Source organism: Eleutherodactylus coqui, chromosome 10 (genome assembly GCF_035609145.1).
Source record: "Eleutherodactylus coqui strain aEleCoq1 chromosome 10, aEleCoq1.hap1, whole genome shotgun sequence".
Classification (NCBI taxonomy): Eukaryota; Metazoa; Chordata; class Amphibia; order Anura; family Eleutherodactylidae; genus Eleutherodactylus; species Eleutherodactylus coqui.
In genome coordinates, this window is record NC_089846.1 from 69810284 (window position 1) to 69834692 (window position 24409).

Consider the following 24409-nt stretch of genomic DNA (forward strand, 5'->3'; position numbering starts at 1 on the left):
GTCCTTCATCTTACATATGGGTAGAATTTTCATTGGACACCTGCCTTACATCACCTAGCCATATGTGTAACTAGCGGCCATTTTACAGTTGAGCACAGGACAGAGAAGCTGCATCATGGTTATATACATAGACTAGCTATTATATCCAGCTTCGCCTGAGTTAATTTCGTACGGGTGTTTACCTGTTCGCATGGAATATTTTCTGAAGTCGTGGTTACTTCAGAGGAACTAAGGAATAAAATATGTATACACATTGAGGAGCGTTAGATTCTCCTCGGACTGCATGCACCAATGTCCCTCTGCAGAATGTGATACCCCTCCCACTCTCCTCACTTATTACCCTTAAAGGTAACACCCCTTTTATTCAAATTTACCCCCACATTGGAGGTTGCTGCCCATTCTTAGCCTTAAAGGCATGCTCCATCTCTGCAGTCCATGGCCACTTCCTTATGTACTTTGCAGCCTTTCAATATATACACACAGAGGTCAGTTAGATTATCCTCCACATATACACATAGAGGAGCGTTATATTCCCCTCAGTACATACACAGAGGTAAGGTACATTCTACTCAGTATATACACATAGCGGTTAGGTAGATTCTCCTCAGTATATACACACAGCGGTGAGGTAGATTCTCCTCACTATATAGACACAGAGGAGAGGTAGATTCTCCTCCGTATATACACATAGAGACTAGGTAAATTCTCCTCTGTATATACACATGGAGATGAGGTAGGTTCTCCTCAGTATATACACAGAGGTAAGGTAGATTATCTTCAGTATATACACATAAAGGTGAGGTAGATTCTCATCAATATATACATATAAAGGTGAGGAAGATTCTCTTCAGTATATACACATATAGAGGTTAATTAGGAGACAGTGGCCCAAACTCTACCCCCGTCTCCTAGGCTGGGTCCCGCATCTGGGACGCTGCACTGTATCCTAATTTGATGTACCTTTGCCTAAAAACAAAGAATTAAATTGTTATTTTGTTATTTCTTCTGTAAAGGTCACCCCGAAAATATCATTGGGGCAGGTGAGTAACTAAAGGCTCAGAGGCCCAGGTGCAAAACTTCAGCTCAGTCTCCAGCCTTCCCCCTGTAGCGATACCCATACCTAACCTGTGTTGCCTACAGCTGCAAAACGGATTTGCATACATGATCTAGACCTTTGACATAAGCTTTTCAAACATGACTCATTTCCTGGACTACATAAAAATTTGTTTGTAGCCCCTTAGGCTAATTTCACACGGATAAGTTTGATAAGGAGCCGTGAATCAGAGCTGGTTTTTGCGCTCGCCAGCCTTAGATATTGTTGCAGACGCGAGGCATTTTTGTATAAAAAACGTCTCGCATCACTCCCGGGGAAATAATGATCCTCCGCCGTGGATGACAATTGGTAAACCTTGCATCACATCACCTGTACCTAGCACGTGTTGCATTGCTGCCGCAGCCCCATTGAAAATAATGGGAGATGCGATAGCACGCAGAAAGATAGGGCTGCAGAGACCTCATATAGCCTGTATATAATTAAATATGCATAGCTGGTATACGTTATACATCTCCTGTATATTTTTCAGTGGGATAATGCTTGGCCGCCCAAAGTCTAGATTACGTGAGGTAATTATCTCCCTCTACTCTTCCTTAGTCAGACCTCATCTGAAATACTGTGTCCGGTTCTGGGCACCCCACTTTAAAAAAGACATAGACAAACTGGAGCAAGTTCAGAGAAGAGTTACCAAGATGGAGAGCGGACTGCAAATCATGCCTTATAAGGAAGGGTTGAAGGATCTGGGAATGTTTAGCTTGCAGAAGAGAAGGCAGAGAGGGGACTTAATAGCTGTCTACAAATATCCGAAGGGCTGTAACAGTGCAGAGGCATGAGCCCTATTCTCATCTGCACAAGGAAAGACTAGAAGCAAAGGGATGAAACTGAAAGGGAGGATACACAGATTAAATATTAGACGGTGAGGGTGATCAATGAGTGGAACAGGTTGCCACGGGAGGTGGTGAGTTCTCCTTCAATGGAAGTGTTCAAACAAAGGCTGGCCAGACATCTGTTTGGGGCGATTTAGTGAATCCTGCACTGAGCATCAAGGCTGGAGGCAATGCCGCATTCTTGTTTATTTTAACCCTGCACTATCCAGGTAGAACTAGGCATTTGAAAGACAGGGAGATTGTTGATGGCCATAGAATTAGAAGCCTATTCTTTGTCAAGTAGCTCCAGGCCAGAATCTAGGCTAGGGATATCTTTCCCTTTAGGAAGAACCTATTAAAGGGGTTGTCCCGCGAAAGCAAGTGGGGGTATACACTTCTGTATGGCCATATTAATGCACTTTGTAATATACATCGTGCATTAAATATGAGCCAAACAGAAGTTATTCACTTACCTGCTCCGTTGCTAGCGTCCTCGTCTCCATGGAGCCATCTAATTTCAGCATCTAATCGCCCGATTAGACGCGCTTGCGCAGTCCGGTCTTCTCCCTTCTGAATGGGGCCGCTCGTGCCGGAGAGCTGCTCCTCGTAGCTCCGCCCCGTCACGTGTGCCGATTCCAGCCAATCAGGAGGCTGGAATCGGCAATGGAACGCACAGAGCCCACGGTGCACCATGGGAGAAGACCTGCGGTCCACCGTGGGTGAAGATCCCGGCGGCCATCTTAGCAAGGTAAGTAAGAAGTCACCGGAGCGCAGGGATTTGGGTAAGCACTATCCGTTTGTTTTTTTTACCCCTGCATCGGGTTTGTCTCGCGCCGAACGGGGGGCCTATTGAAAAAAAAAAACCCGTTTCGGCGCGGGACAACCCCTTTAAGCCTTATCCACAGCACTCCTAAGTGAAGATTTTTCAGCGTATCTTCTAGAAATTTTCAGTTAGTGTCATTAGTGTTTGCACCGTATAGGCACTTGCAAAGAAGGTTTGGTTTATTTTGGGTTCCTGAGGAGTAATTTGAACTGAAAGAAACGTGTCGAACCAGAACCAATCCGTGAACTTAGAAGCATTAAACAATCAGACTATGCACATATGTACATCATAATAGATGACTAATGCCAAGCACAGCATCATTTAAATTGCTGGGTATTTAATTTCAGGCACTTTGGTCTATTCCAGGACAGATTTGCCTGTTTTGACGTTGGGCTATTGGATATTAGAAACTGAAGATTGAGTGCATAACGCTAGGTCTGGATCCAGCTGTAATCTTGATAGCTGCCATATGGTACCTAGACTAGAAATCTGGCAGTAATAGTACATACTGCCATTCCACTCTTGGACCAGAATCCAGGTCTTGCGTTCACCCCTGAGGGGAATTCGACGTACCAGTGCTCACACCACCTGCACATTGACCATACAGTTGAAAGAGATCCCTAGTAAAGTTTTGATCAGCCATTGGTATTCATCACAGGGCTCAACTGTGATAATGCATATATCTACATGCAGACCTGCTAATCTCTAAATAGGGAATGTGGTAGCGGATAACTACCTGCTATATACTACAAAAAAATAATATCTCTGGATTTACCTACTATATTTAAATGTTTTTATTAAACTCTTTTCCACATTACAAAAATAAACTGGAAATACATTTGTTGTATTACAATGACATTATGAGTATGAATGTTCTATAAAAGAAAACAATTTTCTGAGAATTATTTCATATAACTCATCTAATCCAGTTTAGATACATACATACTAAACTTCTCCCTATATAATATTTATCAGGAAGGATATTGGGGGAAGGGGGGCACAGGAAGAAGGGAAAAGAGATGTTTCTTTCATTATTGGGGTGATGGTGGGGGGTGGGGGGTTGGAACACTGGGGAAGGGGGTAACAACAAAGGTCCTCAACCAGGCCTCTAATAACCAATAACCATTGACCTGCCTGACGCCAAGATGATTCTTAGATGTCTTTCGAATGTTTTTTTTTTTTTCTCTCCTCCTGCTATTATCTCCAATTTGGTATAGGTGAGGTCTCAGGACCTGTTTCCTTAATGTGGCGCCCAGGTCTCCCATGTCACAAAACACTCCTATGTGGTGTTTATTGGCGGGTCTCCACCATCACTCTCTCAAAGTACCAGCAAGTAAGTTTAAAGGACTCCTTAATAGCCTCTTTTACCTGTTGAGGCAAAATCTCAATGAAGCTTTCCCATGTTTCAAAGAAATTTTGGATCTGTGCTTCTTTTGCTAATGTTGCCTCCGCCCAATCCATGCGCATGAGGAAAGATAGTTTTTCTATAAAGAGCCGTAACGGAGGGGGGAGGGGATGCGTCAACCCACGTCTGCAGGACTGTTTTAACCCCTGCCATGGCCACCATGTGTAATAGTTTTCGACTGCCTGATGTACATCTGATTTTGTCCTGGTTAATGTGTCCAAAAATTGCCCATGTTGGGTTAAACGGACAGGCCGACGTTAGATGTGTGGTAGTGAATCTATATACTCTGATCCAAAAGGTCTGAACTATCGGGCAGTCCCACAAACAATGGCGACCCACCACCGCCTCTCGACAGCGAAAGCAGTTCTTGGTTGTTAATACTCCCATCTTAAATCACCTGAGGGGGGTGATGTATGCCCTGTGGTAAACCTGTAAGGTCATCTCTACGTATCAGCTTGAGGGGAGAATCCGCAGCTATATTTCAAGGCCTTCAATAACTGGGATGTTGTTAAATCCGGAATATCAGCGGTCCATTTATTAATGGCCGTTGGAGAAGAAGTGTGATCTATGGGCGTATGGAGGGGATTGTACATTTTTGTTGTGTGTCTCCTCATGTATGGAGGATGGGTCAGACAAATGTTATCAGGCAAAAATCCCTCCCGTGGTCGAACATTAGCAAGCACTTTTTCAATGTAACTTTTGGTTTGTAGGTATGAAAAAAAAGTTATGTTAATTTGTGGGTATTTGTCTTGTAATTCTGGAAGGGTTAACATTAGAGATGAGCGAGCACCAAAATGCTCGGGTGCTCGTTACTCGAGACGAACTTTTCGCGATGCTCGAGGGTTCGTTTCGAGTAACGAACCCCATTGAAGTCAATGGGCGACCCGAGCATTTTTGTATATCGCCGATGCTCGCTAAGGTTTCCATTTGTGAAAATCTGGGCAATTCAAGAAAGTGATGGGAACAACACAGAAACGGATAGGGCAGGCAAGGGGCTACATGTTGGGCTGCATCTCAAGTTCCCAGGTCCCACTATTTAGCCACAATAGCAGAAAGAGTGGCCCCCCCAACAACTTTTACATCTGAAAAGCCCTCATTAGCAATGCATACCTTAGCTAAGCACCACACTACCTCCAACAAAGCACAATCACTGCCTGCATGACACTCCGCTGCCACTTCTCCTGGGTTACATGCTGCCAAATCCCCCCCCCCCCACGACCCAGTGTCCACAGCGCACACCAAACTGTCCCTGCCCAGCCTTCAGCTGCCCTCATGCCACGCCACCCTCATGTCTATTTATAAGTGCGTCTGCCACAGGAAAAGCAGGCACACACTGCAGAGGGTTGGCACGGCTAGGCAGCCCAGTTAAAATAAAAATTGGTTGAGGTGAAAGTTTCAACGCTTTAATGAGCATTGAAACGTATAAAAATTGTTTACAAAAATTATATGACTGAGCCTTGTGGGCCTAAGAAAAATTGCACGTTCGGTGTGATTACGTGAGGTTTCAGGAGGAGGAGCAGGAGGAGGAGGATGAATATTATACACAGATTGATGAAGCAAAAAGGTCCCCGTTTTGGATGGTGATAGAGAACGATGCTTCCATCCGCGGGTGCAGCCTACATATTCCTTAGGTATCGCTGCTGTCCACTGGTGGAGAAGAGAAGTCTGGGGAAATCCAGGCTTTGTTTATCTTGATGAGTGTAAGCCTGTCGGCACTGTCGGTTGACAGGTGGGTACGCTTATCCGTGATGATTCCCCCAGCCACACTAAACACACTCTCTGACAAGACGCTAGCCGCAGGACAAGCAAGCACCTCCAGGGCATACAGCGCGAGTTCAGGCCACGTGTCCAGCTTCAACACCCAGTAGTTGTAGGGGGCAGAGGCGTCACCGAGGACGGTGCTGCAATCGGCTATGTACTCCCTCACCATCCTTTTACAGTGCTCCCGCCAACTCAGCCTTGACTGGGGACCAGTGACACAGTCTTGCTGGGGAGCCATAAAGCTGTCAAAGGCCTTAGAGAGTGTTCCCCTGCCTGCGCTGTACATGCTGCCTGATCTCTGCGCCTCCCCTGCTACCTGGCCCTCGGAAATGCGCCTTCGGCCACTAGCGCTGTCGGATGGGAAGTTTACCATCAGTTTGTCCACCAGCGCCCTGTGGTATAGCATCATTCTCGAACCCCTTTCCTCTTTGGGAATGAGAGTGCAAAGGCTCTCCTTATACCGTGGATCGAGCAGTGTGTACACCCAGTAATCCGTAGTGGCCAGAATGCGTGTAACGCGAGGGTCACGAGAAAGGCATCCTAACATGAAGTCAGCCATGTGTGCCAGGGTACCTGTACGCAACACATGGCTGTCCTCACTCGGAAGATCACTTTCAGGATCCTCCTCCTCCTCCTCCTCCTCCTCCTCTGGTCATACACGCTGAAAGGATGACAGGCAAGCTGCATCTGTACCCTCAGCAGTGGGCCAAGCTGTCTCTTCCCCCTCCTCCTCATGCTCCTCCCCCTCCTCCTCCTCCTCTGGCCATACACACTGAAAGGATGACAGGCAAGCAGCATCTGTCCCCTCAGCAGTGGGCCAAGCTGTCTCTTCCCCCTCCTCCTCATGCTCCTCCCCCTCCTCCTCAACGCGCTGAGATATAGACATGAGGTTGCTCTGACTATCCAGCGACATACTGTCTTCCCCCGCCTCCGTTTCTGATTCCAAAGCGTCTGCCTTTATGCTTTGCAGGGAACTTCTCAAGAGGCATAGCAGAGGAATGGTGACGCTAATGATTGCAGCATCCCCGCTCACCATCTGGGTAGACTCCTCAAATTTTCCAAGGACATGGCTGACCAGATGGCTGCCAAACAGGCCCACTCTTCTGTAAATAATTGAGGAGGCTGACTCCCACTGCGCCGCGCAAGTTGGAGTTGGTATTCCACTATAGCTCTACGCTGCTCATAGAGTCTGGCCAAGATGTGGAGCGTAGAGTTCCACTGTGTGGGCACGTCGCACAGCAGTCGGTGCACTGGCAGATTAAACCGATGTTGCAGGGTCCGCAGGGTGGCAGCGTGCGTGTGGGATTTGCGGAAATGTGCGCAGAGCTGGCGCACCTTTCCGAGCAGGTATGACAAGTGGGGGTAGCTTTTCAGAAAGCGCTGAACCAGCAAATTAAAGACATGGGCCAGGCATGGCACGTGCGTGAGGCTGCCGAGCTGCAGAGCCGCCACCAGGTTACGGCCGTTGTCACACACGACCATGCCCGGTTGGAGGCTCAGCGGCGCAAGCCAGCGGTCGGTCTGCTCTGTCAGACCCTGCAGCAGTTCGTGGGCCGTGTGGCTCTTCTCTCCTAAGCTGAGTAGTTTCAGCACGGCCTGCTGATGCTTGCCCACCGCTGTGCTGCCACGCCGCGTGACACCGACTGCTGGCGACGTGCTGCTGCTGCTGACACATCTTGATTGCGAGACAGAGGTTGCGTAGGAGGAGGAGGAGGGTGCTTTAATGGAGGAAGCATACACCCCCGCAGATACCACCACCGACCTGGGGCACGCAATTCGGGGGGTGGGTAGGACGTGAGCGGTCCCAGGCTCTGACTCTGTCCCAGCCTCCACTAAATTCACCCAATGTGCCGTCAGGGAGATATAGTGGCCCTGCCCGCCTGTGCTTGTCCACGTGTCTGTTGTTAAGTGGACCTTGGCAGTAACCGCGTTGGTGAGGGCGCGTACAATGTTGCGGGAGACGTGGTCGTGCAGGCCTGGGACGGCACATCGGGAAAAGTAGTGGCGACTGGGAACCGAGTAGCGCGGGGCCGCCGCCGCCATCATGCTTTTGAAAGCCTCCGTTTCCACAAGCCTATACGGCAGCATCTCTAGGCTGATCAATTTTGCAATGTGCACGTTTAACGCTTGAGCGTGCGGGTGCGTGGCGTCGTACTTGCGCTTGCGCTCAAACTGTGGCGCTAGCGACGTCTGGACGCTACGCTGAGAGACATTGCTGGATGGGGCTGAGGGCAGCGGAGGTGAGGGTGTGGGTGCAGGCCAGGAGACGGTACTGCCTGTGTCCTCAGAGGGGGGTTTGAACTCAGTGGCAGGTTGGGGCACAGGGGGAGAGGCAGTGGTGCAAACCGGAGGCGGTGAACGGGCATCGTCCCACCTTGTGGGGTGCTTGGCCATCATATGCCTGCGCATGCTGGTGGTGGTGCCTCCCCAGCTGATCTTGGCGCGACAAAGGTTGCACACCACTGTTCGTTGGTCGTCAGGCGTCTCTGTGAAAAACTGCCACACCGTAGAGCACCTTGACCTCTGCAGGGTGGCATGGCGCGAGGGGGCGCTTTGGGAACCAGTTGGTGGATTATTCGGTCTGGCCCTGCCTCTACCCCTGGCCACCGCACTGGCTCGGCTTGTGCCCACACCCTGACTTGGGCCTCCGCGTCCTCGCCTGCGTCCACGTCCTATAGGCCTACCCCTACCCCTCAGCATGGTGTATTAGCAGTAGTGCAGAAACAGAACGCTGTAATTAAATGTGCCGCATATTGGCCTGTGGTTGGAGGCTGACTTCCTTTACGGAACCCCAGGAAATAATTTGGCGCAAGCCTGCTGTAACACTTAGCTGGCTGCGTATTTATTTGGAGAAATACTACCCCCAGCAGACACGGACCCAGAACACTGAGCAGAGTGACAGGCAGGCCAAATAGATTTTTTCCAAATATTTTTTTCAAAAGGACCACTGCGTATATTCAATCTATAATATGTCTTCTGGCCCTGCCTACACAATTCTGTCCCTGATGTGTGTGTCACGGAACTGCAGTGTTGCACTGTTATTAACTGCAACAGACCGGTGATTTCAGAGCCAGGAAATAATTTGGCGCAAGCCTGCTGTAACACTTAGCTGGCTGCGTATTTATTTGGAGAAATACTACCCCCAGCAGACACGGACCCAGAACACTGAGCAGAGTGACAGGCAGGCCAAATAGATTTTTTCCAAATATTTTTTTCTAAAGGACCACTGCGTATATTCAATCTATAATATGTCTTCTGGCCCTGCCTACACAATTCTGTCCCAGATGTGTGTGGCACGGAACTGCAGTGTTGCACTGTTATTAACTGCAACAGACCGGTGATTTCAGAGCCAGGAAATAATTTGGCGCAAGCCTGCTGTAACACTTAGCTGGCTGCGTATTTATTTGGAGAAATACTACCCCCAGCAGACACGGACCCAGAACACTGAGCAGAGTGACAGGCAGGCCAAATAGATTTTTTCCAAATATTTTTTTCTAAAGGACCACTGCGTATATTCAATCTATAATATGTCTTCTGGCCCTGCCTACACAATTCTGTCCCAGATGTGTGTGGCACGGAACTGCAGTGTTGCACTGTTATTAACTGCAACAGACCGGTGATTTCAGAGCCAGGAAATAATTTGGCGCAAGCCTGCTGTAACACTTAGCTGGCTGCGTATTTATTTGGAGAACTACTACCCCCAGCAGACACGGACCCAGAACACTGAGCAGAGTGACAGGCAGGCCAAATAGATTTTTTCCAAATATTTTTTTCTAAAGGACCACTGTGTATATTCAATCTATAATATGTCTTCTGGCCCTGCCTACACAATTCTGTCCCTGATGTGTGTGTCACGGAACTGCAGTGTTGCACTGTTATTAACTGCAACAGACCGGTGATTTCAGAGCCAGGAAATAATTTGGCGCAAGCCTGCTGTAACACTTAGCTGGCTGCGTATTTACTTGGAGAACTACTTCCCCCAGCAGACACAGACCCAGAACACTGAGCAGAGTGACAGGCAGGCCAAATAGATTTTTTTCAAATATTTTTTTTCTAAAGGACCACTGCGTATATTCAATCTATAATATATGTCTTCTGGCCCTGCCTACACAATTCTATCCCTGGAGTATTACTGCAGGGTGCAATGCTCTGCACGTCCGATATACCAAAAAAAAAAAATGTGCAACACTGCTAAAAGCAGCCTCCACACTACTGCACACGGTTAGATGTGGCCCTAAGAAGGACCGTTGGGGTTCTTGAAGCCTACAATAACTCCTAACGCTCTCCCTGCCTCCACACTTCTGTCCCTGGACTATTACTGCAGGGCGCAATGCTCTGCACGGCCGATATACCAAAAAAAAAAAAAAAGTGCAACACTGCTAAAAGCAGCCTCCACACTACTGCACACGGTTAGATGTGGCCCTAAGAAGGACCGTTGGGTTCTTGAAGCCTACACTAACTCCTAACACTCTCCCTACAGCAGCTCCAACACGATACCACTGTCCCTCAGCTATCTCACAACGCATCTGAGGCGAGCCGCGGGAGGGGCCGATTTTTATACTCGGGTGACACCTGATCTCCCCAGCCACTCACTGCAGGGGGGTGGTATAGGGCTTGAACGTCGCAGGGGGAAGTTGTAATGCCTTCCCTGTCTTTCAATTGGCCAGAAAAGCGCGCTAACGTCTCAGAGAGGAAAGTGAAAGTAACCCGAACATCGCGTGGTACTCGTTACGAGTAACGAGCATCTCGAACACGCTAATACTCGAACGAGTATCAAGCTCGGACGAGTATGTTCGCTCATCTCTAGTTAACATCTTTTGCGCTTTTTTTTTGTAATAAGCAGCCTATGTTAAGTATACCTCCATCTCTCCATCGTATGAATTCTCCCCGAGGTGCATTGCTTTGGAAACTGGGATTATTTAGTAAAGTTAAGAACGAAGAATAGTTTGTATGTGAAGAGGTCAGTTTTCGTAATTTTTGCCATGCCTGCCATGTTGATAACAATAGGGGGTTATCTCTGCAGTCTAACGGGATGTTCTGATATGTGAGATGTAGAAAATTAGGAAGTGCAATCCCATGGAGGAATTTCTGTTCCATGTCCATATCTACAAATAGGGGAGTATGTTGTACCCAGTCAATAATTATACGCATGAGTGTAGCTACGTTGTATAGTCTTATATTGGGAAAGTTAAGCCCACCGTTGAGTTTTGGCTGTCTCAAGATGTCAAAACGATATTCTGTTTCTCCCTCCCTATCAAATAAATGTGCGCATCAAGTAGTTGATTTTTTTTCATCTTTGAAGGTGAGGTAGACTGGGAGAGCATGGAGCAGGTATAGAAGATGGGGGAATTTTACTATTTTTATTAAGTGGACTCTACTTATATATGACAGCGCGAGTTTGCACCATTTTACTAAAGTCTGTTCTAGGGTTGTGATGTACGGTTTGATATTAAGTGTATATATTCTGTGGTATGATTTGGGTATCTGTACACCAAGATATGATATTGAGTTCTCTCGCCATCGAAAGGGGTATCTATGAGTCCAGCTCAGTCGTGATGGGCCATTCAGCAATAGAGCCTCCGATTTCCCCAGACTAAGAAAATATCCTGAGAGAGAGCCCAGTTGCCGAAAGTCCCGCAGGATCAGTGAGAGAGACTTAGATGGGTTGTTAATGATTAGAAGTACGTCGTCCGCGAACGCTGCTACCGAAATGTCAGGGTGACTTGCTTGGGTTGTCTGTACTAAAGGCACTGGCTGAAAATGATATAGTAGGGGGTTCAGTGAAAGATTAAATAGTAGGGGCGAGAGGGGGCACCCCTGTCTAGTTCTTCTAAAGATATCTATAGGTTGGGTTATATGACTGTTTACCATAAAAGTTCTGTTTATTTCTGATTGGATATACTGTATGAAATTGCAAAAATTTGCTCCAAATTTCCTATGTTGTAGGGTGGAATTTAGAAAAGGCCAAGATACTTTATCAAACGCCTTTTCCACGTCTAGGGCCAGTAGTAACAACTGAGGGGCGTGCGGTTTACCAGCGTCTATCGTTGCAGCGATGGCAGCTCGTATATTTTTGGTGAAATGTCTGTGTATTGTGAATTCTCGTTGGGAGGGATGTATAAGAGTGGAGAGTAGGCTTTGGAGGCGGTTGGCCAAAACCTTTGTCAAAAATTTATAATCACTATTTAGTAGGGAAATTGGGCGATAGGACTAGACTAGTGTGGGGTCTTTATTGGGTTTTAGAATGAGTATGGTCCTGGAGTCTAAAATCGAGTCAACCTACATATTCTGGGTGTATATATCGTTAAATAGTTTGGTTACTGTGAGAACCATCTCTGTTAGCAGGATCTTGTAATACTCATTACTAAAGCCATCGGGGCCTGGGGTTTTATTGTTTGGTGCAGCCATGATCACCTCACGTATCTCCTGTTCCGAGAACGGTGACTCCAGAAAGGCTACCTGGTCTGGTGTGAATTTGGGCAATGTAAGAGACTGTTGCCAGGAATCTATCTTCTCTATGTCAGTTGGGGTTGCCTTATAAAGGTCTTCAAAGTAGTCATATATGGTCCCCTCTATGTCTGTTTGGAGTATCTCATCCCTGTGTGTGGGTCTGTAATATGTGTGATTGGATTGCGTTTTTGTTGCGAGTTTGCTAAACGAGCGAGCAATCTGCCAGGTTTATTGGCTTGGCAGTAAAATTTATTCTGATCCAGTTTAGTGAGCCAAACTGCCTGCCGTTGCACGAAAGCTTCCAATGCTTGTTTAGTTTGTTCATAGGTTAGTTTGTTTTGATGGGAAGGGGAGCAAGCAAGATGATGTTGTGCAGTCAGCAGGGAATGTTGGAGTTTACTGAATTGAGACCTGATCTGCTTCTGCTTAAATGAGTCATAGCTTATAACATGGCCTCTCATCACCAGTTTTGACGCCACCCAAAGCAAAGGGGTGTTGTTTAAGTGTTCGATATTGTCGTCCAAATAGCCCAGTGTGTTTTTAAGTACTCGCGAAAGTCCTCTGAATTGTATAGATGTGAGGGAAAAGACCAGGTTCTAATCCTCACTGCTATGTTTCTACCGCTGAGGGACATAGTAATTGGGGCATGATCCGTGATTGCTATGGGAAGTATTTCTGTGGCAGAGAGCCTATCAAACAGGGAGAGCGGGATAAGAAAGAAATCCATCCTGAAGAAGCTCTGGTGGGGCAAGGAGTAAAAGGTATATTCTCTGGAGGTGGTATTGGTTGTGCGCCAGGGGTCGCAAAGCATTCCCAGTTCCATGAGATAAGTAAGATCTTTAGAGGGTTGCGTGTGGGACACATTTAGTGAGGGTTTATCTAGGGTTGGGCAAATAGTGATGTTAAAGTCCCCCCCTACAACCAAGTGTGTGTCCTGTCTCTGGAGTATGAAGGAGGTAATTTTGGTGAAAACATTAGTGCTTGGATGATTTGGGGCATATAAATTGAGGAAAGTATAGTGTTCATTGTAGATATTTACTGTTAATAGCAGTAATACTCTCCACTCTTATACCCTCCTCATCAACTAGCTCCTCTTCTATGGAGTATGGCAGGTCCCTTCGAAAGAGAATGGCCACATCACGTGTCTTGGATGTACAGCTAGCAGTGTAGAAGGAGTCTAAACAAAAGGCCCTCAAGGAGGCTCCCGATCCAGACTTCCAATGTGTTTCCTGTAAAAAGACCACATCCGGTCTAAGACGCCTCAAGTGGGTGAGGACCTTCTTATGCTTAATTGGCGTGTTGAGGCCCGCCACATTCCACAAAACCAATTTAATGTTAGAGGAGCTCATGCATTCTTGTTCTGATGTGTACCTGGTGTTTGTAATAGCGATAAGAGTGGATTGGTGTGTGTAGCGTTATTATTTATTACCTTGTTCCCCCATCGTCCCAGCAAGCAACGAGGGATCAGATGGATGCAGGTCAGGAACCCGCGCTCCAGCCAGCTCAACCTGGGAGGCAGTGGAGAGGAAAGACATCTTGGTGTCAGAGCAGTGTGCCACCGTGGCGGCTTGTAGTATCTCTGAGGTTGTTGAGTGAGGTGGGCTATGACTTGGAGAGTCGTACGGTGATCCCTGTTCCATTTCTTGGATAAGATCCTGTGAGAGATCATCTTCTGGGGTTGACTGAGTGAGAGTTGGAGTGGGTTTGGCAGGCATTTTGTCTTTTTTATCCTGCTTGCCTTTTTGTCGCGGCGTGTCGGAAGCAAGAGTGTTTTCTGATGATAGAAGGCCCAAGGGTTGTGAGGAGGATTGGGGGTTCTGCTTACGTTTGACTTTCTTAGGAATCTGTCCATGACCCTTTGCCCCAGCTTTGGGGGTAGAATGCGGGGATCTCTTTGTGATGGAAGGGTGTGAGTTTAGTTACTCCAAAGGCTGACTATGGGTTATCGTGAGAGAGCTGTGGTCAGACCAGCGAGAAGCTCAGCATATATTTGCACGGGCTGCACTATGAGAACCGGATTAGTAAAGGATCATTGCTGGCAAGCGGTCTGGTGCTTGCGTCATGGCGCTAGTGGGCCTTGATGGAAAGAAAATTATATTATAGGGTTTTGCTTATTGGTACATTGTTATTGTGCAGGGTTTTACACCCCTAAACCTTCAGGTTTATTTATACTTTTCTTTGTTACTCAGGTAAAAATGTGATCACACTTGGTGTCTCACTCCTGAGGGTTATGCAAGTTATTATCTCTCTTTATTGCATGTTATTTATGTAGCAGCTTTTCTGTTGTAGGTATGCAGCTACATGATTGTATGTCTCTAAAAGCTGCGGATCCACGACGGGCTGGAGCAGCAATGCCTGGTTGTTATATTTACGTGGAAGGTCTGCACTTGCTATTAGACTCCGCCGTGTGTTCTTTGCTGGGGACTACTATGATAGTCGTCCCCTCCCAGCCCTTTATTGTTTTCTCGGTCTTCTTTACTTTCTTATTGTCCACCTATCCAGAGTCAATACAGTTAGCCACTGATTGGCGCAGTTCCAGGCATCTATTTTAGAAATTGGTTGAGGTAGAGAGACTCTCATTAAAAAAAATAGGGTTCTAGGTCCCTCAGAAAGGTAGTGAGTGAATAGATGAGGTGATTGAAGGAGTGCAGTCTCTAGTTGTGGAAGACTTATTAGAAAAATACCAGGGCTCCCGTTTAATGTTAATGTGACTTATGGACCAACTTATTCCTTATTTTTCTTTGGCAATATGCATTGAAAGAAGTAGGAATTCCAGTACCTCTGTCTGGTGTAAAGGCACTTAAATCAAGCAGCAATTGGTGATTTTATACGTAGATAAAGTTGCTGGGCCGATTCTCACCACTGGGTGGCAGCAGAGGAACCACTTAATCGGTATGGGCTTGGAAGTTACAGTCCCTTATTGCAAAGACCTCTAGGTGGATATATAAATCTATGGAAGTGTTAGGACTATGGGGCGAAAAGCAGACCAGTGTGTTACGTGCCCCACAGAACCTCCAACTATGACTGGTGCACTGACTGCAGGATAACAAGGTGGCAGTGAGCAGACCTCTCCCCCTCCTCCTCCTTTAGAGCAGCGATCCCAGGCACAGCAGGTCAATGTGCGAGTACTCTGCTCTGCTGTTGTGTCCGGTAGGGAGCGTTATCCTGGAGCTTTGGTGTGAAAACCAGGGTCCCCTGATTAATGGCTGCTGCAGTCACTACAGTCTCTGAGCCAGCAAGCTCCCCCTCTCCAGAGTGGAGCAGGCTCTCTGCTTCTCCTCACCTTCTCCCCCGCCCAGCCGACAGCTGCACAGCACTGCAGGGACTTTTCCTCCTCACCACCGATGTCAAGAGGATGGTTGGGTCTGCGATGAGCTCCTCAGCTGACAGATGAGGCTGCTACTGTCTCCCTCTGTGCAGCGCCGGCCTGTCTGGATGGTCTGAGTAATTGAGGCTAGGAATGTGTAGGCCTTACCAGACCACGGTTTCTGCAGGTGCCTGCAGTCACAGACCTGCTTCAGAGGGGGCTCTATCTGATCCTCGGCAACACAGGAGACCAGCGGACAGGTGTTGCTAGCTGTCCCAGGCTCATAGATTGCGGGATGAACTGAAATCCTGTTCAGCAATGGCAGAGCCCAGGAAGTGTGCATCTGTTTTCTTTGGTAGCTTAGCCACGCCCCCCCCCCCCCCCCCTAGATTTACCTACTAAAGGAAAACGGAATATAGAACCCATATGGGCTAAGGTGTATACATCTGTTTTGGTAGTTATACAAGCTACTAATATTAGGCACAAGGTGGTGAGGATATTCATATATTTTTCTTTATATGTTTGTTCGTGTGGAAGCCGAGGTTTTAAATTATCAAATAAAAGTTATATTTTAGGCATCATCTCAATGACAGATTTAAGAATATATTTGATTCCTCTGCCCCTGTGATTTTCTATACTGAGCAAGGGGTTGGCCCCAATGACCCTGGAGGTCCCTTCCAACTTGACCATTCTATGATTCTATGAGGTCTCAGCTAGTCTAGAAAACAAGTTGTATAGACTACAAAATTCAATAAGCGGCCATACATGGCTGAAATAATTCAAAATCGTGGTTGCAAACAGCCATCTTAACCACTGATACTAAACACCGGTCACAGATCCGGTTTACAACAGTCAATGGGTCAGTTCCTGTCCATTGTGAATGGTCCATGAAGCTGCTGTAAAGTGTCTCTAATTCCTCTAAATGCAGTTAAATGTAGCTCAGACAAGATGACAAGACCCCCATAGTCGTGTACAGACAAGATAGCCACCTTCATAGTCATGTACAAACAAGATGGCCGCCCCATAGTCACGTACGGACAGGACGTCTGCCCCCATAGTCATGTACAAAGAAGACGTCTGCCCCCATAGTCATGTACAGACAGGACGTCTGCCCCCATAGTCATTTGTACATACAGGACGGCCGCCCCCATAGTCATGTACAGACTAGATGACCACCCCCATAGTCATGTACAGACCAGAGGGCCACCCCCATAGTCATGTACAGACCAGATGGCCACCCCCATAGTCATGTACAGACCAGATGGCTGCCCTCATAGTAATGTACAGACAACAGAATAAAAAATTCTATAATGAGAGAATGTACAGATCAAATGTACAGACCAGATGGCCTCCCACATAGTAATGTACAGACAACAGAATAAAAAAAATCTGCTTTTACTTAATAAAAATGTTGATAATTAGTTCCTTTAAGTCACAACAAAAAATAAACCATAGCAAAAGAGATAAGCTGATATGTGTTAGCAATGCTACCACCTGCTAAACTCCCTCCTGATCCCTTTGCCGGCAGTTCCCATAGGAGCTATTGGGAGCCATCAGCTGATCGCAGGCGAAAGATAGGGGAAGACCTATCTTTTCTGTCCACATCAAAACATTGGCTGACGTATTCGGCCACTGATGTCCTACGTATCTTCGCCAGGCAAATGTTTTTACGTGGCTAATAACATCCATTTGGATGAATGCATTGGAAACCAATGCTTCTGATGGTCGTGATAAAATGCTCGTGTGAGTAAGACCTTTGATTGACAGCAGCTTAATGTGACTTCACGTACATGGACTTATTAGAGACCAAATTTGAAATTCAGACCCACAGCAATTTGTCATAGCGTAGATTGCAATAGGTGTTGAAATCAGCTTGCAGCATTATTGGACCATGGATATGCCACAAAAACATTTCCCATAGTATTACTCCAGCTTCACCAGTCCAAATTGTTGTCACCTGTCAAGAACGATTCATCGATTTATGCTGCTAGTGCCAAAATGTGATGCTCCCATCAGCATGGTGCTGTAGGAATCTGCCCAGACCTTAGTTAAATAGTAAATCCCAGCATCCTTGGTGTACTCTCCACCCTGTTGCACGAGAAAACCCCACAAGGTTGTCCATGTTTGAAATACTATTCTACTTTCCCATTCTAATGTAGATTCACATTGACCATGGGAGATGGTGAGTTCTCCTTCAATGTTCAAGCAAAGGCTGGACAAATATCTGTCTGGGATGATTTAGTGAATCCTGCACTGAGTAGGGGTTGGACCAGATGAACCTGGAGGTCCCTTCCTACCATTCTATGCTTCAATGAAAACTTGGTCATTTGATTTTATGTCACATCTCTAATTTCCATATAGAGAAGCCGTAATCCTAAAAAGGGCAGGTGTCTCTACTAAAGTGGCCATTCAATGTATTTATTTGATCTAGTTCATGGCTTATGCTCATAATATACTGAACTTTATCACAGAGGGGACTTAGAGTAAAATAATAAACTTTATTGAATAATTTATTTAAAAGAATTTCACACTAAGGCACGACAGATAACAGAAATAGCGTGTGTCGCAAAACAAATAAGCGGCACATCTGATTATTTTAGGACAAACAGTCGGTCATGTGAATGTGAATCTACTATAACTGTAGCTTTTTAATACTGATAACTACGTTTCCTATTAGCACCTTTATTGTAAACATGCAAGATTAATATTAACAACACCTCCGGACTCTCCTAATTTAAAATACTGCGATCACAAGTAAGCCCTCTCTAATCCCGCCCTTCTTGAATATAAGTGTATCAGAGAGGCGGGCTGCAAATAGCAGACGCCGCCCATTCTCTACACTACCGGCATCAGTGAGTGATTACATCACGAAGATCGTCATGACGCCGACGTTCGGTCCCTGGTGCGTTCCATGGGGCGCGACGTACATACGTCATAACGCACTGCCGCCAGATCTCATTCTGACGCGACGAGCCAGGCTCCACCCCATCTCCCTGGATTCGCCGATATGTCTCGCGTCACAATGACGCGCTGCACTCCACCGTACTCTGCCCCCTATCTCGGCTCACTGACAGTGCTTACACTCCACCCCCTTGTGATGTCGCGGGCCTGTATGCATAATCGCAAACCGTCCACGACAATCAGAGGAGGCACACCATGTCCACGAAACTAGAACCCCGTGTGAGGACAATCTGATTTGATGAGCGAGTGGACAAAGGGTACTTTTGCTGCACATGGCCCAGCTATTGATGGGCGTATCGGCACTATGATTGGTGAGTTAAATCTCACCAACCCCCTTGAGGGAGGTGGCTTATGGATATATAAGTAGGTCAGTTCCGGACGGGCTCTCATTCCCTAGCCTACCATCTGGGCTACGGACACCATTTTTATTTATTTACCTATCTCTTGCTCTAACCATCCAACAACCAACGGGGAACCTCTGGGTATACTTTATGGGCCAAGCTGAGACTGGGCACGTTCTGAGACAATAAATTGAGTCCCCTGAAATACAGGCAGGTGACCCATAGGAGGATTGGCTCCATTTCTGTCTTAAATAATCCTTTTGGTTTGACTCTCTCTGATCTGGACATCACTGCTACAGATCTTAGTGTACTGTCAAACTGAAAAATCAGCTCAGCACTGGCTAGGCTCTCTCTGATCTAGTTATCACCTAGACAGATCTGAGAGGGCTGAGAGACTGGAAATCAGTTCAGGATCTACCTAGCTCTCCAGGTCTGTTTACCACACAAAAAGACCTGTGAGAACAAAAGAACCTGAATATCAGTCCAGTACCCATGTACGCTTCTGGGTCTTTGACTTACCTATGTCTCTGGTTCCCCGCAATTGGAAGCATAGCTTAGCCCCTCCTTAGGACATACACTATCTTGGCATACAACCGACTAAACTTCATCTATGCATACTCCTAAAAAGTTAATTCTAAGTACTGCAATACTCCTGAGGATCCACTCAATGTAGTGGTGAAGCGTGTCGAGTTCGAGTTTAGTACTATTGATAGTGCAGTAACAAGCACTATAATACTAATCAGCTGTTGAACTCAGTATTTCTGATGGTGTACTAATAAAGCACCATAGACTAATCAGTAGTTCATTAACTGATAGTGATACAACTATCTCAACATGGATCCGCTGGTTGGAGTAAGGACACACTGCAAAATTGCAGATTAAGCCCCCTCCCAAATAAAATACTTAAGTGGATCCATTTGAAGGAGTACATCCATCCAAGAGTTACCACATAAAATATCTTGTGTTCTTGTAACGGAACACTGTGGTCTTAATGCTCTATCACGCATCATACAAGACCCACCGAGATAATACAATCGAAGTGACTTCAGGTAGATAGGCAATTATTGCCCCCTTAAGGGATCCTCATACCCAACACGGTATTCCTTCCTTCTGAGACCAATACTGGAAGGATAGGTACGAAAGGTACTATCCTGAGATCCCCAACTAACTGAATCACGTGACACCCCTTTGATACGGTGATCACTTGACACACATCTTTAAACGGTGGGGTCGGGATCTATACATGACCGACTAATGTTTGTCCTAAAATAATCAGATGTGCCGCTTATTTGTTTTGCGACACACGCTATTTGTGTTATCTGTCGTGCCCTAGTGTGAAATTCTTTTAAATAAATTATTCAATAAAGTTTATTATTTTACTCTAAGTCCCTTCTGTGATAGGGCTCTAATATTTTTCACAGACTTTTTGGCTGCCTCCTCTGTGAATTTGTTTAATATACTGAACTTCCATTAGAAAACAGCAAAAGGTGTCCACACAAAAGCCTTCCATATATAGCCAAATTGAATTATTAAATTGTAAGGCTAATTTCACACTGCGAGCTAGATATCGGGTTGTGAAATTTGGCCCGATATCGTGCTAGGAAACATGCGATGTCCCCGCAGATGTGAGACGTTTTTATGTCAAAAATGCCTATCATCACTTCAGGTAAGTAGCGATCTTCAAGTGCGGCTTTCAGATGAATCAGAGGATCAGCAAGTGTATCTCATTGTTTTTTTTATGGGATATCCAGCCCAATTGAAAAGAATGGGTGAGGCATTCCGAGGGAACTGATACATTCATTTTGAATGCAGGAAGCATTTGGGAATCAATGAAAGGATCTTGACCACGGTGGTGTATGGAGTAACATTTCTTTTATACTCTTCCTAGATCCTCCAAGTCAGATGTCTTCATCCAATGAACCATTCAGAACTGAGCTTCATTTTGAACAGTTTGAACTCACACTTCTTGAGCTGCCCAGTGGACAAAAGATGAGGGCAAACTGGAGGTTGTACTACCCTCATGCACATGCTCTTGTTTTCGTAGTGGATGCCAGTGACCATGGACATATACAGGAAGTCGCAGGTGTTCTGTCTACTGTTTTAAAACACCCTAGAGTGGCTGGGAAACCACTTTTAATGTGAGTACTTGTTCCAATTTGTCATTTAGTTTTTGTACCATATGGTGGTCATTGTGACATCTTCTACTTAAGTGGAAAGTTAAGGCATATCATTTGGAACCTATGTTTCAAATGATATGCCAAAAATATGACTACAACGAGATTGTTCTCAGTAAGAGAAATCAAGTAATCTTGTAGATATGAGACCTTTTAATGGCTAACAAAAATACATGATGTTATAGTGAGCTTTCGAACCTCCTAGGGTCTTTACTCAGGCATTAATTGAACAAATCTAAAGACGTATTTAATAAATACACATGATCACATCGGAGGGCAAGAACATTGTGAACTTAATTTGCACTAGATAAATACCAGAAACAGAGGGTAGGAGGATACTGACTAGAGATGAGCGAGCATACTCGCTAAGGGCAATTACTCGAGCGAGCATTGCCCTTAGCGAGTACCTGCCTGCTCAAGAGAAAAGGCTCGGCTGCCGGCGCGGGTGACAGGTGAGTTGCGGCAGTGAGCAGGGGGAGCGGGGGGGGGAGAGATGGAGAGAGAGATCTCCCCTCCGTTCCTCCCCGCTCTCCCCCGCCGCTCCCAGCCGAACCTTTTCTCTCGAGCGGGCAGGTACTCGCTAAGGGCAATGCTCGCTCGAGCAATTGCCCTTAGCGAGTATGCTCGCTCATCACTAATACTGACATGTTGTGATCAATAGAATTTAGATAAATAGCTGGGAGGAATGGCCATAATAGTAGATCAGTCCAGTGACAAGGAATGTGAAAGGAATGTGAAATCTCTCCTTCAGACCTGCAAAAAGAGAGCACCACGTATTGGATGGCAGCATTCTTTCAAATCCAAGTATGAGGTATTTTTTACCAAGCTTGTAAAATAATGATTGGGAATAGCACCCCTTCTGGGTGCTGTCCTTAGGGATAAACAATGCCATCTCCTGACCACCTATTGCAAGGCAGCATTCCTTCAAATCCAAGCATGAGTTTTTACGAAGTTTGTAAAACAATGATTGGGAATATGCTGGGTGCTCTCCTTGAGGATAGACAATACCATCCCCCAAGCCTCTCACCCCACAGGTGCGAGTGCTCTCGCTAAGGACACCCCTCTTGACTTTTCATATTCTCCACTGATGGAAGAAAGCCGCTACAAGGTTCATTCCATTCTTGAGGGTATCAAAAATGGCCATAAATTTATATTCCTAAATTCTTCTGTGATGCTGCGACTTGAATTTGCCCTTCATGAAGAGAGAAGGACAGCAGCACCCAAGGAGTAATCTTGTTCAGATCACTTAACCCCTTAACGACCACACTATAGTGTTTTTACGTCCTGCAGCTGCAGGACGTGTATGGAGGGAGGTAGCGCTGCTACCTCCCTCCATACAGCGCGGGCGTCAGCTGTTTATTACAGCTGACACCCGCGGGCAATAGCCGCACTCGGCCGATCGCGGCTATTAACCCTTTAAATGCCGCTGTCAATTCTGACAGCGGCATTTAAATCCCCCGAACGCTGTTCGGGGGTCCCGCACGGCCCCCCCGCGGTGAGATCGGGGGAGCCGTGCATGTATCATGGCAGCCGGGGGCCTAATGAATGGCCCCAGGGCTGCCTTAGCAGGCTGCCTATCAAGCCATCCACACAGGGTGGCTTCATAGACTGCCTGTAAAAAAGCAGTATGACGTAATGCTATAGCATTACGTCATACTGCAGGAGCGATCAAAGCATCGCATGTTAAAGTCCCCCAGGGGGACTTCAAAGTAAAGTAAAAAAAAACGGTCAATACATTTTTTTTAAATTTAAAAAAAAAAAAAGTTATAAAAGTTTAAATCACCCCCTTTTGCCATATCAATTACTAAAAAATCTAAATCCTAAAATAAAAATACGTATTTGGTATCGCCGCGTCCGTAAAAGTCCGATCTATCAAAGTAGTGCATTATTTTTCCTGCACGGTGAACGTCGTCCGAAAAAAAAAATAAAGAACGCCAGAAATACACTTTTTTAGTTACCCTGTCTTCCAGAAAAAATGCAATAAAAAGCGATCAAAAAGTTGTATTTATTCCAAATTGATACTATCGGAAACTACAGGACATCCCGCAAAAATTGAGCCCTTGCGCAACTACGTCGACAGAAAAGTAAAAAAGTTATTGCGCGCACAAAATGACCACAGAAAATAATTGAAAAAAATTAAATACTTTAAAAAAAAAATACAAGTACTACAGCAAAAAAAAACTATATAAGTTTGGTATCGTAGTAATCGTACTGACCCATAGAATAAAAATATCAGGTTGTTTTTGTTGCAGTTTGTGCGCCGTAGAAACAGGACGCACCAAAAGATGGTGGAATGTCGTTTTTTTTTCCATTTCTCTCCGTTAAGAATTTTTTAAAAGTTTTTCAGTACATTATATGGTACAATAAATAGTGCCATTGAAAAATACAACTTGTCCCTCAAAAAACAAGTCCTCATACAGCGACGTCGATGGATAAATAAAGGAGCTATGATTTTTTAAAAGGGAGTAGGAAAAAACAAAAATGGAAAAAAGCAAAAAAGCCTGGTCACTAAGGGGTTAATATCCATTTTTATTCATAAAAAGTACAGGGCATGTTCGGCAGTGACGTTTCGACAGCCTACCAGCCTTCTTTGTCAGCTTGACAAAGACGGCTGGTAGGCCGTCGAAATGTCACTGCCGAACATGCTGTGTACTTTTTATGAATAAAAATGAATATTAAGTGATCTGAACATATTGCAAGATTACTCCTTGGGTGCTGCTGTCCTTCTCTCTTCATGATCTTCAAACTTTGGATCTTTGTGTGTCCGGATCCAGATTGGCAGACATGGCAAGTAACTCCCTCACTTTGATGGTGCATATTTTCTGTTCTGCTGACTCTTTAACTTTTGAATTTGCCCTTCAGTGTGATAACTCTCATCTGCTCTATGTTGTGTCTGTGACTAGCACAATCCCCTGCCGCAGGTAATTCTTTCTTTCTGTAATTGTGTGGCGATGAGATCTCATCCTCACTTTTAGTTTTTGTCCTGTTTACTGCACAGGATCAGGTACACAACATCAGATGTGGAATATTCCTGGAATCTTTTAGTCCTGTTGTGTATGGGGGATTTGTATTATGTCTAGAGATGAGCGAGCACCAAAATGCTCGGGTGCTCGTTACTTGAGACAAACTTTTCGCGATGCTCGAGGGTTGGTTTCGAGTAACGAACCCCATTGAAGTCAATGGGCGACCCGAGCATTTTTGTATATCGCCGATGCTTGCTAAGGTTTTCATTGGTGAAAATCTGGGCAATTCAAGAAAGTGATGGGA

At 45.8% G+C, this 24409-nt stretch overlaps 1 protein-coding gene across 1 annotated transcript in view; it reads left to right on the forward strand.

The window, feature by feature from the left end:
• Positions 1-24409, forward strand: part of LOC136580584 (ADP-ribosylation factor-like protein 13B) — a 605728-nt gene that overhangs the window by 237849 nt on the left and 343470 nt on the right. Inside the window, exon 5 of the mRNA XM_066581246.1 lies at positions 20871-21106. Coding sequence (XP_066437343.1) covers positions 20871-21106 — 236 coding nt within the window. The remainder of the gene's footprint in view (positions 1-20870; positions 21107-24409) is intronic.